At 40.1% G+C, this 17,593-nt stretch overlaps 1 protein-coding gene across 3 annotated transcripts in view; it reads right to left on the reverse strand.

Annotated features, from left to right (window-relative positions):
* Positions 1 to 17,593, reverse strand: part of MSH3 (mutS homolog 3) — a 72,104-nt gene that overhangs the window by 41,020 nt on the left and 13,491 nt on the right. For all 3 annotated transcript variants that reach the window (XM_078600087.1, XM_078600088.1, XM_078600089.1), the window contains exons 7-11: positions 15,750 to 15,916; positions 7,636 to 7,760; positions 4,176 to 4,290; positions 1,722 to 1,806; positions 1,020 to 1,129 (exon numbers count right to left, since the gene is read on the reverse strand). In XM_078600087.1, the coding sequence (XP_078456213.1) occupies positions 1,020 to 1,129; positions 1,722 to 1,806; positions 4,176 to 4,290; positions 7,636 to 7,760; positions 15,750 to 15,916 (602 nt within the window). The remainder of the gene's footprint in view (positions 1 to 1,019; positions 1,130 to 1,721; positions 1,807 to 4,175; positions 4,291 to 7,635; positions 7,761 to 15,749; positions 15,917 to 17,593) is intronic.

Raw genomic sequence — 17,593 nt, forward strand, 5'->3', positions numbered from 1 at the left:
GCCAAAGTCATTAAATGTGATCATCGCATTGTGAAACAGCTATTCTGGCGTTATTATTAAAAGCTTATTTGCATAATCCCTTGATAAGAGATATATAATTTGCAAGGGTCTCAATAGATGATAATTAACATGTACATATTTTATCCAAATGACAACAGATAGAAAATAACCTTGGAAAATGATTAGGACCTTTTTAAGTAAAAAGGTTGATCATTATTTTTCTTAAATTGGAAACACAAGCAAAATTAAGTCCATCATATACCCCAGTAAACTAGTCACTTTTCATCTTCTTGGTTCTTTCGGTAAAGTCACGTAGAAGGGAAGTAATAAAATAATACAAATAAAACATAATAAAATAATTATCACGACGTTTCGGCCACAACACAAGCAGCCGTCCTCAGGTGAAGACCAGATCTGTCGAGGCGACAGCGTCTAAATGAAACCCCACCACGCTTGGAGCGTCTATTTAAGCTGGCTTGGAAGGGGGGGGAAATGCGCCTTGACAAAATAATCTGCATATCAAGAGGAATTTAGCATATTTATGGGAAATGCAGGAATGCGACTAGTGCTACTTGTGAAATGCGTAGGAATCCCTGCAGTCACGAAAGCTTTAAATCGAAAAGTCACTTTTCAGATAAGGAGGAAGATATTCGAAATGTCAAGATTTAAGTATGCCATTTTGCTGGATATATATATCTGCCATTCATACATGTCTCAAAGTCAGCCACTAGAGTAGCCAAATTGGTTAAAACACACAATGGATTTCTTCAGAGTTAAAAATGTCATAAAATGAAACGGTGCTTTTGGCACAGAGATCAGAACGACTGCTTCAAATATCAAGGTGCAGAGAATAACAGCCGATGTATTAATCATCACCAACACATCACAAGTATGTTAAAACACAAACCAGACTGACACTCTTCTCTGGAAAAGCAAATCGCAAGAGTTTTTGTCCGTGGCGATATGCTTCAACGTATAGTTTTTTGTTCAGGTTAACAGGTCGGCACGTATCTTAGTACCTTACTGAGATGAGCGGGCGGCCAAGCCAGCTCCTGAACATGCGGCGACCAAACGGAGTGCACGTGTGATCCATTGCCCACAGCAAGCTCCCCTTCACCTTGCCGTTGGTCTACAAGAAAAATATTCACCATCAAGGAAAACTTTATATATTTTGATGTACTACAGTTCAAACTACTTTTGAATAACTGCAAACATTTTACAACTGATAAGTTTACTTGTGGGGTAGAGTGGTGGCAGAAGTGGTTAGATAAAGCACTGTGCCATGAACCTAACCAAGTTCGATTCCCAGCCATGGCTAACATAGATGGTGAGGGATGTCTGAACCAGTCCAGAACCGCCCCTTCACAAACCCACACTAGCATGAAGTACGGTGGAATATATCTCATGACAGACAAAGCGTGGGGAGACCTACATCCAGTAGTGGAGTTAAAAATGATCTTAGAATAATAATTGGAAATGTACAATCCTGTTGTGAAAATCACGGCGAATAAAGGCTTATTTATTTGTTTGTGTACAATTGAATGATCATCAAATGCCCTTGCAAACACGAGACTAACATTTTTTTAATCAGATACCCTCATCAAGGTAATAGATCTAACAATCACCTAGAGAGATAAAGAAATGCTCACTCAAACAATTATATGATATCAAGATGTAATGTATGTAAGTATTTATGAAAATGGTTATATTATTGATATTACCTGATTTTGGAAAAGCTCCATATTTTTTTGTGTAATTCCATTGATGTGCAAGCACTCACTTTCCATGGAAAATTTCTGAAAATTGCTGCGAAGTAAACAAGTAGATTAGTTTTTTAAATAGAGCATTTCCCAATGTAATTTATCCAATGTATATATAAAATATTTGTACATTTTTTTCTACACGTTTTTCTGTGGGCTTTGGAAAACAATTACACATACTGCCGACTCATATAAACAAATAGAACATGCATCATTCCCGATGTTATGAATATAAACATCGTTTGTAAATTCAAAACACAAATTATCCGATAACAGCATATTTTTCAGCACATCCTAAAAACACGTTTTTTTTTCGCGTGTGAGCACAATTATCAAATAGCGCCAGCCCACCCACCCCCCCCCTTTCCAAAGCATGATGGTACATCTCAAAGAGCCCATTCCACTCGGACCGCTTAAACGCATCCATCCTAAATGCCACGTGTCACAGCAGGCCAGCGGAGTTCCCAATCCGTGCACCAGTGCGGTCGTGCAAATGACAGCTAACATTTATTGAGAATCGGCCTGGCCGCTCAGCGACAGGCACTGCATTTATCACTTGGCAAAAGCCGACTTGTAACGACAGGGCCACCCTGCCAAAGCACCGGCTATCTGGCCACCTGACGGATGGACGCATAAGGGGTGCAGCAATAGCAGTGCTGCATGTGCACGCATCATCCGCATCCAATATTCCCATACGCCAAAACAATTGGAACATTTTGTTAGGTCTGCAATTTGATTTCAAACCGGCCAATTTTCTAAAATAAATCTGTCATTACGCAACGAAAACACATTTAGGTTTACTGAACGAGGACGTTGAATTGCGGTTTAAGTGATTTATTATTAGACCACCTTACACAATAATTGAAATTCTGATATTTTATCAAGAGTGAAAAAGCTGCTGCTGTGGCGCCAGTGGAAGCCATGTTCATCGACTCCACCTAGTGCCCAAGTGACCACAGTGATGAACGCAATCGGAACAGCAGTTCAACTTCTTGATCCGTTATGTTGATACAATATCTGAATGTATATATATTTTAATTATATTTAATTCTACAAAATAGTTGTATTCGATCGTGCATTATTATCCAACAACATGCCATAACATACAATATTGAACATCTGAAAAACAGCGTATTAATTTTTATTCATTTTCATGGTTATGTTTAATACTCTTGTATACGGAACCAATACTGATCTGTAAATACCACGTTTTTATAATATTGTATAGCCTAAACACACATTTTTTTCTTATTACACTCAATGTATAGATAAAATAAGGGTACGGGTAGGGAACGGGTACCCGTACCCGGCCGGGTACGGGTGCGGGTACCAATTTGCGACCCTGGTGCGGCCGGGTATGGGTACAGGTAAGGAATCAAAACCCGTTTGCGACCTCTGATCTAGGGTAAAGGTTACGGAGGGGACGCGTCGAGAGTCCGCTCGTAGGTTCCAGAAGGGGGCCGTGGCCGAGGCGGAGCGAGGCCACGCTAACAGGATAAAAGGGGACCCTGAGCGGGAGATCGGGGCCGTCGTTTGGAGTGGGATCCCCTCGTCGTCGTCGTCGCTGTCGCCTTCGCAGCTGTCGTCTCGTGCCTTCGTCGCTGTCGTCGTCCACTTGATAATTGCGCTGCTAGCAGTAGTTGGCTGTCTTAGCTCAGCGCCGTCAGTGTCAGACGGCTAGCGTTGTGTTGTAGGCTAGCAACCAGAGTAGAGTTGCGTTTAAGCGAGAGACAGAGCGTTGTGTAACAGCAGAGAGTGTGTAACAGTGTGCTCGGTGTTTAATTAAAGAATTGCCTCCAAGAAGTTACGTCTCCAAGTCAGTCACTACAAATGTAAAAAGATCTTTAAAACTTTGGGAAAATATTGCATAAATATATATTTTTTCTACGGATACTCATATTAATGTAATGTACAATTACTCGCATTATAATCAAAACATAAGTAAAAATGTTGCCAAATTCACACAATAATAAACAGCTTGCCAGGGATTAAACAGAACATTGTCAGTGAAACGTTCATCTAGATTTGCTATTTATACTCCATGCTTATCCACTATATTTTTGCACCTTTGGAATACTTTGAATACTACTCAAATATACATTTTCAGAGTCAAGATAGATGTAGGGATGTATGCTGAACTTCTTTCGCACCGTACATAGTCAACCATGCTAACGGAGGTGCGGGGGAAGGACAAACTAAAAACAAAAAGCAGTTCTAAAGAAATTCGTTTTCAATATAGATTTAAAAGTGCAATGCTCCAGTGGCTTCCTAATCAAGCTCCAGTAGCTTCCTCATAATTGAGCTTCCATAACTGAGCGATGGTTGACCAGGGGCTTCGATGAAACGCCTTGACTCTTGGAGCAGAAAGTCTATGGATTGTAGAAGAGTGAAACAGAGGTGAGGACATGTTCGTACCTTGACAGGTAAAGCACCCTCTGCAGCCCAAACTCCGTTAGGTAGTGAATAAGGACCGCGAGGCAAGCAATGATGGGCTTCTCCATAGCCAGCACATGGGACAGCTTCTGTTCATCTGTTTACACATTGTAAACAAACAAACAAAAAAACAATTACACCAATCAGCACATAAAGAAATCATAAAGTTACACAAACTGGAAACACGGCACCATGAATCAGAATATCAGAATATGTATTTAAACTGGAGGAATCTGATGAGCTATGAAACTCTTTTTCACAGATGTCCAGTAGGGGCAGGTAAGAACGTTACAACAGCAAACAGTAAAAAAACATGATAGTAGTGCAAAATACAAGAAAGGGAAACAAACCACCCAAACACATACAAACAAAACTAAACCATCCCCATCTTGCCAGGAAAAGCCCACCGAGGTATTCACTTATTTTTCAGAAGCGACCGGGCCACAAATTATAGCTCAAAGTCGGCAATCATTTGTACATTTATAGCACCAATCTAAATAATAATATCTTAATGCGCTGGTTTGTCTGGAGCCAAAGTGAAAAAAATTATGTTCTGGCAAAACAAACATCAAATTTTACAAGGTTTGTCTGTACACTTCAGTGATTAGGTCCTTCGTTGCATGCTATTAACTGACTCAGTAATCCTAAACTAGGCATGCATACATTTGAGGGTGGTGGAATGGTGGCAAGAGTGGTTGGTCATCTGTGCTATGACACTGGTGACCCAGGTTTAATTCCCAACCATGGTTAACATCAGTAATGACTGATAATATATTTGAACTGGTCCTGGGTCCTCCACTTCACCAACCACACTACACAGCGTGGTAAAGTATGGCCAAACAATCATCCACATTGAACACAGTGAACAGAGGTCTTCATAAAACAGTGGATTGACAAAGGGATCTATATTACAGCATGTGAGGAGCACTCACCTCTTCAAATGTTTTCTTTAAAACATGCTACAAATATGAAGTACCTGTATTAATAGTTTTTCTTTTCAGAGAATATTTCATTTGAACCTATTGTTGGATATTTGATCAATATGCCTTTTATGTGATTGGCTTAAGATCACCTTTGAATAGAGATCACAAAGATGTATATTCAGAGTCCTTTGTTAATCCACTGCTGGATGATGGTCTCCCCTCACCGTGCGGGTTATTTGACCATACTTCGACACCCAGGTTAGTGAATGTTGGTGAAGGTGGGGAGCATAGGTGTGAGAGCAAAGCACAGTACAATGATGGATTTTGCCGTACTATCCTCTGCTGCCCACAATGCAGCCCCCAAGCCTATAATAACATGACCATAACCCATCCGAACACTATCCCGGCACAACTCATTTAGATTCCAAGATGCGACGAGGTCAGGTGCATTCTGGGTGATTGGTCAAGGCAAATAGAATCCGGACATGGAATTATACGAGTCTATGCTACACAATAAAAACACAAAGTACAGCAGTTGACTTCTGGGTCATAGCTATTTTAATGAGTAACAGGGACACTACTGACTTCATCAGAAAACTCGCTTTTTCTTCATTAAGAGCCTTTCAAGCACCATGTTTATGACAAACCCATGCACGTAAAGTCGAGTCAATAATGCATGTTAAGAACTTGCATTTAAATCTTATAACTGGATAGGGATTCAGTAATGAAAATGGAGTGTACCACATAGGCGGATTACGAACGTGCATGACTGCATGCATTCTTTAAAAAAAATCTCACATTAACTTATAATTACAGCAGACAATTCCCACCGGCTGTATTCTTGCATGCTGTGGCATGCTGTTTCCATCCCCAAGCGAATGATTGCACCCTTGCTCTGCCTGGTGGTTAGTGCGACCCCACGACCCGCACTCTAAGTGGTTTTGTTTTTCCGTGTGGTTGTGCTACGATTGCTGTGGGGCGTGAAATGGTGAAATTGTCCAATGTGTGCACCGTGCTGCTTTAATGTAGTAATTTGGCAATTTTTATTCTCACCTTCACGACGCTGACACATAATTCAGCGCTGTCAACTGAGGTGCAGAGGGAAGAGCTAAGATTAAAGGCCAGCCCAGAGGAGACCACTGACAACCCTCTCCAAGGTTCCCTTTTTCAAGGCATTTGGAATAGCAGGACGAGGCAAAGTGCTTGAACCTAAATTGTTAAATCCCACAAAAGTACAAATGCAGCTCTATCCATTCCAGGTAAATATGGTACTTTTAAAATGTGCACATCTTTCAATTTGCAAATGCCCAAAGAGCAAGGGTTCCCTCTGCATGAAATTCACACAAAGGCTTACATTTACACACGTGGCTATTACAGCCAAGTTAATACTTGGAGTGCATTTCTTTGAAGATTGACTTGTACTGTATAATTTAGTTGTCTAACGCCAAACATTCTAAGTTGTTGCATTTTCTTTTCATTTCTCTCTACCAAAGTACTGCGCACGGGCATTCCTTTGTGTTTTTTACACATTTTTAGTTTTGAACGTTTTTTATTGTCAGCCTGGTTTCATTACTTTATTTGTATCTGCAGCTTCTTATAGCAGAAGCCTGTGGAGGATAAATAAGACCATTTAATGACTATTCTTTGGAGGAAATGTTATCTTGCGGTAGGCAAAACCAATAGAACCCGTTCCTTTGTGCCCAAGCTCAAAATATTATTGAACTGGCAAGATTAGATGCAGTGATGTCCAATTTTAAAACTTCGGAATTTGATTTTCAAACTTATACAGAGGTCACTGTAGCGTAATGGGATTTTTAAAAAATAATTAAGTTACTGAGGAAAAAAGCCTGTAATTCTTCCTGGCAATCAAAATTGTCTTGAGGTTTTAATAGGGCGTATTAATTAGTTATTTACATGCCACTATAATTACACAGCTAATACTAGGTAAAAGTTAATTAATGGGTTTTTTGTTTTCTACCATAATTAAAATTAATGCTTAATTAATTATAAGTATGTATACACTAATTATTATATTTATACATAGAATAAAATGAATTAGAGGCAAATTCATATATTCGTGTAAAAATGGGTAAGTAACTTTTCTCTATCTATTTGACCATTTTCCACAAATTATCAGCATTATCGCATGAATTGGCTCTAAATATTTTGTAACATGAATATTTATATTAACTTTGGTCAATATATAAAGTTAAAGGCAAGATGTTAATAAAACCAGAACCATGCTGGGCCACTCTTTATCATCTAGGCCACTCTTTATCATCTGCAGGGCATCTAAACAGCACCTCATTCAGAGTCCTAGCCACGACCTAATTTTCGCTTTAACTACCACAATTCTAATAGTTTTACATTTCCAAGTGGGAGATTGAAATGAAACTTCGAGCAACTCACATTGTTGGCAATAAACTTGCAGCAGTCAAATCATTCAAGTCTGCAAATACAAGTCTGCCTGTGCTGCAGCTCAGTTTGGGGAGATCCCAGAAGCAAATAAAATATATTACCATGATTGCAGTTGGACTGCAAACTCTCGGCCCCGAAGAAACGTGAGACGGCCTGGAAGGCTCGGCTGTGCTCAAACAGATCAACGTCCACACGTTCAACACGTACCCGATCGTCACCCTGCGAGCTGCAACAACAACAACACGAGACTGTTTGCACTTGTAAGGTGGCATCGACAATCATTGCAATGACAACTCAAGCATAAAGATGATAGGTGGATTTTTTTGTTTAGATACAGACTGCTTTCACTGCTGAGCCTGAAGACACATCAATGTTATGCAGCGTCAAAACGAATCAGAGATCAGTGGAGAGGAGGCACATTCTAGCCCCAGGGATCACTGTTTTTGTTGTTGTTTTTCTTTGGGTCTGTTGTGCTTGTCATACTGGGAAACACTGTACTGCTTGCCACTATCCATTTAACAAAAAAATTATCTCAACACGAATTCAAAAATGTGTGCTAATTGCCCAGTGACGATTATGTACAGCTTTATGCAAGCACCACAAATGGACAGAATAAATTTATAGTGGATCCTCTGGGGTACTCTGTTTGGGGCTGTTTGGTATTGTTAAGACTTAGCTAAAAAAAACACATGACATTTTAGCCCATGACCAATTTGCACAAACATAAACAGGGCTAAAGTTCCATTCAAGCAGATCAAGTGTAACAATTATCATGTGTTAGTGCGGCCCAATAATATGTAGAGCAGCATCACTTTCAGTTATGCACCAAAAAATCAAATTAAATAGACAATTGATTCTAACTATTAAGTTAATCCAGGAAAGGAAGAAAACCCCTCCTCTGTTCAATCACCAATTAATGTTATTGTCATATTTTCTGCACTCTGAGAAGGTTCTGTTTTTGGTAAAAACAGCACAAGCAAAAAAGATTGATACTCAACAACAAATACAGTGAAACCTCCACATGTTTTTAAGAGAACCAACCAAATTGAATATTCGATGTGGGAAAATATTAAATTGCAGAATAACTAATCGACAATTATGGATTTCTTTGAGACTTAAACATGTAATATTTATTCCCAGATAATGCATAAATGGGAAATAATCGTATCAGCAACTCATAATGTGTGCAACGGCATCTCAATCTGAACCAAAATAGAAAAACATGCAACAGTGTGCACATTTCAGCACTGTTTGCAATGAACTATTTTACAAATAGCTTATTACAACCTCCCCAATTTACTCCCTTGACATTCAGCACTACTGCCAGTATACATACCCTGTATTAAGCTGCCCTGTGACCCCTTTGCATTACTATAGAGTGGGGGTAGCAGTGACACAATGGTTAACACCGATTTATGAATCCAGGCATTTGAGCTTAATTCCCAGCCAAAGCTAACATCCAGTGGTGAAATTTTGATTTAAAGCTTTCGTGACTGCAGGGATTCATCTTCTTGGTTCTTTCGGTAAAGTCACGTAGAAGGGAAATAATAAAATAATAAAAATAAAACATAATAAAATAATTCTCATGACGTTTCGGCCACAACGCAAGCAGCCGTCCTCAGGTGAAGAACAGGTCTGTCGGAAAGACCATTCAGACGCTGTCTTTCCGACAGACCTGTTCTTCACCTGAGGACGGCTGCTTGCGTTGTGGCCGAAACGTCGTGAGAATTATTTTATTATGTTTTATTTTTATTATTTTATTATTTCCCTTCTACGTGACTTTACCGAAAGAACCAAGAAGATGAATCCAGTGGTGAGTGAATTCTGAACCGGTTCTGGGCCACCCCTTTACCAACCCACATTAACAAAGGTGATGAAGTATGGTGAAAGACGCCTCATGACCGACACAGGATAAGGAAGCTTTCATCCAGCTGTGGATTGATGTGGGAGTTGAACACTATTGTGTATATATATATAGTACATTCAAAAGTATCAACTTGGTGAGTCCATTTTACTTTAAGAGTGAGTGAACAAATGCTTCATAAAATCCCACTAATCCTCTGCACTGGCTGTTGAAGTGCAACAGTAAATTACGGTACGTTGTCCGAAAGCACGCAGCTGATATACAGCTTTAATAAGGGCTGTATTGCTTTCAGCTAATCTGCTGCAGATGGCCTCGCATATATTCTTAGTCCATTACAATTTAGATAATCTTTGTTTCTGCTTATAGTATGTGTGTAAACACATTCCTGCGGATGGAGCTGGTAGGAACGTTGGGTTGCTCGGTCAATGGCCAAGGTCAACGGCGGCGTGATGTATTCCGCAAATATGCCCGACTGTGAGGGCGGGCACAAGCCGGCGTGAGTAGGTTAAACGTTGAGTTTTATGAGGGCACCACGGGGTGACCAGCCCCTCCCCACCCAGCCCCACCCTCCCCACCCAGCCCCTCCCCACTCAGCCCCTCCCTCCCCACCCAGCCCCTCCCTGCACGACGGACGGACACAATAATCCCGTGGGCTGGTGTAACCAGGAGGTTCCTACCAATATAATCCCCTGTGGGCTGGTGTAACCAGGTTCCTACCAGTAAAATGCCTCTTCCAATTGTATTGGTGGCAACACCTGACCGACTCAGCACTATATTTCGATTGAAGTGCTCCATCCAATGTAGACACAAAGGGAATCATGAACAAAAATAATTAATGTTTAGTCGAATGGATGGATTTTTTGGTGAAAAACTCAGGTTAAGCATCGCATTAGTTTATCATTATATAATTGTAACATACATGTCTAGTTGTACAATGGATATTACTTTAACACTTAAATAAAAAGGTAATTGAAACAAAGGTTAAAAAAGGAAAAACTATGTGTTTCAACAAATACTGATTCATATCCTGATAAATATAAACCACTGCATGTTATGCCATTATTCAATTACAAAATATCTTTAAACCCTTTGGAATACTCCACATAAAATACCATCAATCTATATAAATTGTAATCCTATCACATGCATAGGCAAATTATAAACAGCATAGCATTTTAAAGCAAATGTCAGAGCAGGCATTCCACAATCATTATAATCCTTGGCTCCCACACACAAGCGCAAATATGCCAAGCCTGCCAGATGAGCACATCGCGTACACACACACAGCACCACAGCTTGTAGCAGGAAGGGATTCCCCACTCAAAATGTGATCACCAGTGGGTGTTTGCAGGACAGGTCCAACCCTGAAGGTGACAACCATATTCCTCTCCCCTGGGACAGCTCATAATAACGCCAGCACATCCCTCTAATTATCCTGGTATGAAGAGGCAGTCTCACTGGCAAGCTAATTACTGGAGGTCTATAATGAATAAAAGTGCAAATAAGTCACTTAGTAACAACTCAAATGAACCACCACTGTATATTTAACTGATACGAATCATTGTAAATAGAAAACGTTACGAGTAAAAGTGCACTGAACATTCACTGATTTTACACATGGCCGAATAAAGGTGGGCTTTTAGTTATATTATCACACTCAACAGAATTGAAGAGAAGATATCGCAACGGTAAGTTCACGTGATGACCATGGGCAGTCGTGGGGATGGGGCAGGAAGGGAGGAGGTGAGCACAGGAGATCAGAGCTGTGGCAGCAACAACCTCCACCACGAGCACATGGCAATGGCGAGACAGAGATCAGGCAGAGGGAGACACTCAGCAATGCAGAGAGAAACAAGATGCAGAGCCATAGGAAAAGAGACGGGGATACACAAAATGAGACATGACAGACGTATACATATCAGGAGAAAGAGACAAACGAGACGTAGAAAGACAGAAAGAAGAATACAAAGTTTCCAAGTGTTTAAAAAAAATACAATAAAAAATACCAAAAAAAACATATGGCTTCAAATTGGTATTCAGAGAAGACCTATATTTGGTATATGGATAATTAATAGTATCGTATATCTTTAGTACATGACCATAAAAGCCAGCAAAATATTAGCTACTGTAGTTTATGTTGAACTACCGTTTGTTATCAAGACAAACCTTCTGGTAATCCTGTTTCTTTTTAAAAACATAATTGTTGCCTTTCACTTAAATTTATTCGCAAAAACAAACTGCCACAATTTCGCTGTCCTTAGTTTACTTGGCTGGCACCTAATTATCGAGTCTCAAAGGACACTGCCAGCAGCTGTCACCAAAGGAGCCTTTCACACTCTCCTGACACTCCTCTGCTGGCTGAAAAGAAAATACAGTATCAAACATTCCATTAAGGGCTGGTCAGATACTGGCTGAGGGCAGTCGGTGAATTTACGTTTCGTTTGCTGCTAAACTACCAGAACCAATCCAACAGTGCCACCTAATCATAATTAAAAAACTAATATCTATTTTGTAAATGAAAACACTGGCATCAAAAAACCCATCAATGTCACAAAAAACGAATTGTGGAAATAGTGTGAATAATTTCATCGGTGAAGCAGTGGCACAACGATTAAGCTATGCACTATGAATTCTGTAATTGGAGTCCAAATTCCGGCAATGGCTATTGTCAGTGGTGAGTGATATGTCATAACCAATCCCCCTTTGCCAATGTGCACTATCCATCATGGTAAAGTATGGTCACATAACCCCTCATTACCAACACAGAGTGGGGAGGAGGAATTCATACAGCAGTGGACTAAACAAAATCATGTCTTAGCTACAGACCATCATTTTTGTTTAACAGTCAATGGCAAAACCATTGCTAGGATAGAAAGGTGGGTACTCTAAAAAAAGCTGCTGGTGCTCAGGTAAAGAGTCTTTTCAAATCTACACCACTTGGCTCTGAATGTGGAATTAAAATCCCTATGCATCTCGCACAATTATCTTCAAACATGACACTAAGCATGTGGCTGACATTTCTTTACTGAAGTCCAGATTGTCATGCCAGATGTTAGGCTTTTTTTGCAAATGCAGCACTTAACATTTGACAATGAGCTGATAATGAATTTGCGCATTAGTGAAAAACCTATTACAACATGTGTGGTCCTGCTGGATGTGTATTATGCAAGCCAAGTGTTGTTCCCAACACAATCCTGTACTATACACACTAGCAGGAAGCCCACGCTACTGCAGGCAGCCATCACCCCCACATAGCTCTCCCTGTCGAGCCCCTCTTCTCTCACCCACTTTTCTAAAGTCACACTGACAGTCGAATTAAACCTAATTTCAATGACAATTGCTCCTGATCAGATGCAGGAAAAGCCAAGTCTGACTTCCTGGATAACAATGGCAACTCAACACAACAAGCCACGCAAGCACAACTGTATACTTCACTTTCTTACCGACACACCACTGGCCAATTTGCGAAGGTGAGGAAAAACTTTTTTGAGGAAGGTGGGTGGGTGCGGAGCGTGTCGGTGGCCAACTATGAAAACCGGGTTGAATGCAAGTACCAAAACCCTGTTTAGTCATAACATTGGCCACAGACACTCTGACTACACAAAATAACCCATGACAGCACTTAGCCAGAATACCCTGACTGGGTCACCGCCGCACCACTTTCATGAATCGGCCACCTTGAGCCCCGAGCAAACCAAGCCTGTAATGTTTTGTGAATCTGGGAGGAGAGCTCCACAATACGGCCTTGCAGATTTCTGTCCAAGGCACGCCAGCTATGCTAGCCCAGGACACCACCACGACCCTGATGAAATGCAACCCATTCATTACACGGTAACGGAAAAATGTGGAACACTACAACATATAATGTAATGCTCTTTCAAATAGTTGCATGTGCCTTAATACACAAGCGTAATGAATACACAAGCGTAATGAAATAGCCCAACCTTCCACTTTAAATTAACTCTCGTTGAATCGTGAAAGCCCGTCAATGGAAAAGGGGGAGGGCCAATGGATTGACCAGTGTTTAAGCCGCTTATATTGTCCACAGATCACATTTACTTTGCCGTGTTTGCTGAATTACTTAATTCATTCTCAAATGAAAAAAATGAAATTTGTCAATTAAAACACACCGATATAAATGTGGATATAAAACTTTAATTCACATGCAAAGGTATGTCCTAATTTCATATACAAACAAACACAGCTTCCTCCTGACTTCACCCTTAGCACTGGCACTATTGTTCATGCTCCAAATTTGTCAGTTAGGGGCATCCTGCCCATGGTGTTTGTAAGCAGCGGCAGCATCGAGACAGTGACGAGATAATTTAATCAGCCGCTATTCATTGTTTGGCAACGCCACAGTGAGAGAGATGGGAGAGCACTGACCTGGGTCCACAATACTTTGTCGGGACAGCCGGGCAAACAAGCAAGTGCCAAAATTGGACAGTGCCTTTTGCAAAGAGGCCTTACTCTTGTGTTTGGACGCACAGTTTGGCTGTGCACTGTGTTGAGTGACTTAGCCGCCAATGCAAATTATACTTGGTCTAGTTATATTGGGCATAATACCCAGTATCGCATCGTTTTGACTTGTTTAAAACATTCTTCAGTTGATGTGAATATGCATGTATGTTGAACTTCTCCCACTGTGCATAGGAGGTGTTGGGGAAGGACATCAAACTATACACAAAAAGCAGTTATAAATAAATTTGTTTTCAATCTATATTTAAAAATGTGTAACTCCAGTGGCATCCCAATTAGGGGATTAAACGAATGATACATTTTGGTAAGTTTCCAGCAAAATAACGTATTGTTCTTGTCAAACTACACAGATAACTTGATACATTTGTAGAGCAGTGAATGTGATGTTTACTGCGAAAGACATCAGTTTCACATCATTTTTTCTACTACACGGCAGATAATTTTACTAGTAAAAAAGGAAACCTAAAACCTTTTTAATAAATTATTGACCAAGTGTACATTAAAACGTGCTTAACAAGAATGCATTGCCCTATTGCACTTAAAATAATCTTATAAAATTCACAAATTAATCAACTTAAAAACGTTAACCTATGTGATTAATATCTTAAGGTAAAAAAATGTCTGAAATTGTCCAATGTACAATGTTTCCAGAACATTTAAGCACATCTTTAAAAGCATAACAGATTACCAGAGTACACATTTTTACAAACATATGAACAGGACCTTTAAGAAAATGTAAATTTGCAAATTAAACAGAGAGAAGGCAGTAAAGAGATTTGCACCCATCCACTTTGTTTTAAAATATGTACAAAATGGATTTTGCTTGTGAGAATATCCGTGCAGAACAGGCTCATTTACTTTTAAATGAGTTCATTCAAGAGCAATGAAGTGCACTGACTGAAGCAATACATGAAGGGAAATATATGTTGATTCAGCACTCATACTTAGGAAAGCCACATTTGCATTTGCTGGGTACGTGCACCAGTGTACTGTCAGTTTCTCCATGTATTAAACAAATAACAAAATAATTAATGTTTACAATTTTTTTTATTGATTAAATATGCTTACCAGAATAGGCTCTGAAATAAATGTGAATCTTGGCAAGGACTTTGTTTTATTTTAGTTTTAAAATGAGATATTTTCACAATCCATGTTTTTTTTTCTTGTCAAGAGATTGTCACAACTGGCATACAAAAGCCTCTTAACTATAAAATAACAGTTTCCACTTGTTTAAGGTTGCTCAATTGTGTTTTGATTAATAAGACAAAGATGAAATATATTTAAAATGGCAACTCAGTCACGGCATGAACGTACAATTCACTGCCCTTTGTCAATCCACTGAAGGCCTCTCCAACCTTGTTGGTTATGAGGATTGTTTAACCATGTCACCATGCTGTTCAATGCACATTTGTGAAGGGTGGGGGGTTCCAAGACCAGTTCAGGTATCACTCCCGACTCATTCAAACTCGTGCACCAAGATTCCACCAAATTTTTAATGAATCGGAAGAAAAACTACAATAAAATAGCTTTATCAGTACCGAGGCTCCCACAAGGCCATGCGGGAGAACGTGTGGCACAGTTTGAGAGTGCGGTAGCGTTGCTAAGGTTCTCTGCGGTGAGTACAATGTTTTTAAAAACAACAGCACTATGCCTCTCTAAATAGAATTAACGCTGAACCGCTTGCGCGTTTCGAGATTCAGCGGTGAACGGGATCCACCCTCCAACTTGCTATCGTCTCTAAACAGGAAAGGGTTAAACAGCCTATGGTTCAGTGACACCTGTGGGACTATAAAGGGCACTCGCTTTCATGCCGAGGCTTTCGCAATCAGACAAATGTATCGTCAGCGACGTGATCCAGTTTTCTGGCCTTACCTATTGGCTGTGAGCGAGCACAGCGACCTCTCAGTCTCGTCGGAAAGAGCGGCTGGGATGAGCAACTCCACGGGCTGCAGTGATAGCACTCTGCTCTCCAGCTCCAGGCGTGACTTTCCATCCTCGAAGCAATCGAACAGCAGCTCTCCAGTGCTGGGCTGCACTGCCTGAGTGGTGAGAAGCAAAGGCATTTTAAATGCAGCAGGAAATTTCCAAAGTTAGGTAAAGGCCAACCGATAAAACTAGCGACCCACAAGTCCTTTTGGACGTGACTATACGTCTGTCCATTCCTTCCAGCAAGCCAGCAAAAAAGTATATTTTCTCCTCTCTCCACTGTATCTCACCCACTTCCTTTCCCCTATCTCTCTCCCTGTATCTCTCTCACCTCTCACTCTCCTTATTCCCACCTCTCCCTTTCACGTCTCAATCTCTCTTGCCTTTCCCTAATCCTCTCTCCCACTGCTTGTCGCTTTCCCTCGCTCTCCTCTTTCTGTTTTGCTCTATATCTATCCTCTCCGATTCATGCCATTTCACTCTATTCCCCACCCTTCTCCTATCTCTTCTATCACTTTTGTGTGGAATACACGACCGGGGTGGAGGTGTGACATCAGCCCAATGCACAAACCCAGTTCAACGCGTTGGGATGTGGGTCACATCATCATGCAGATGTGCGTGGCGATATCACCACTGCACACACGTGCTTGCATGCCAGTCAGGCAGGAATCCAGCCAGCAACATTTTTTCTAATATAGTGTGGAAAAATCAAATTAGTTTCCCATTCATTTATACGTGAGAGCGCTCATGACCTGTGACAGTCAAGAGCCAGTGGTATTGTATTATGATTGTTATTGGGATCAAACATCGAAATGGAATTTTTGGCACTTTTTGTACGCAACATGGACGGGTTGTGCTTTTTCTGTGGGATTTTATTGTTTACGTATGTGATGTTTAGATTTGTGTACAATGAATTTTAGGTGTATCTTGTAATTTTATTGTTTGTTGCGGTTGAACCCAAATCAAGAGCCGAATGGCACACAGGGTAAATCCTAATAAATGAAACTGAAAAGTCCACATTCCGATGGCAGGTGTGAGTTAACCCATGGTTAAAGTCAACTTGGTATCCCACAAAGTACTACTCATATTATAAAACTCAAAGGGTTAAGTTAAAGGGCTGATTCATCCTCCAGCTGAGAATAGTACATCAAAACCTTTGTAAAGAAGAGATTGTCACAATTGGTGCATAAGAGTCTTGCCAGTCAAGCAGTATAGCCCGGTTTGATAACCACAGCATCACTCAGAAAGATAATTGTATTAACAGGTGATTAACCATGACTTTTATACTAAAATAAACGTCTCAAAACGATAAACAAATAAAAATGTGATTCAATGCCCTTTCAAGATGACAGGTGAACATTTTATGAACGAATATATATTTGAACAATGTGGTAGATCTAGTGGCTGCAATGTATTACAAATACCATACAAGAAAAATAATCCATTCTCACACACACTTCTATGTACATACTGTAAGCACTAATAATTGCGTTGAATAAATGAATAGGAATATCTCTCCATGCTACCACTCATGAAAACTAATGTCAGCTATGTAAAGAGGCATTAAAATATAAAATCTGCTTTACGGTTATGTTTTTGTGCCTTATAAATTTCTCCTTTTCAGGTTCAGTATTTTGAATGGCCTCATACTGTGAATCAATTATTTCCGTGATTTTGATGACTGCTAAAAATATTAAAAACAATATATTCTACCAATCAATATTCATCATCAGGCTGTGAGCTCCAAAGATGTACTGTTGTTATGCCACCAGAGAAGAGATTAGAAGCAT

The sequence above is a fragment of the Lampetra planeri genome, chromosome 13, assembly GCF_965212315.1.
Source record: "Lampetra planeri chromosome 13, kcLamPlan1.2.h2, whole genome shotgun sequence".
NCBI lineage: Eukaryota > Metazoa > Chordata > Hyperoartia > Petromyzontiformes > Petromyzontidae > Lampetra > Lampetra planeri.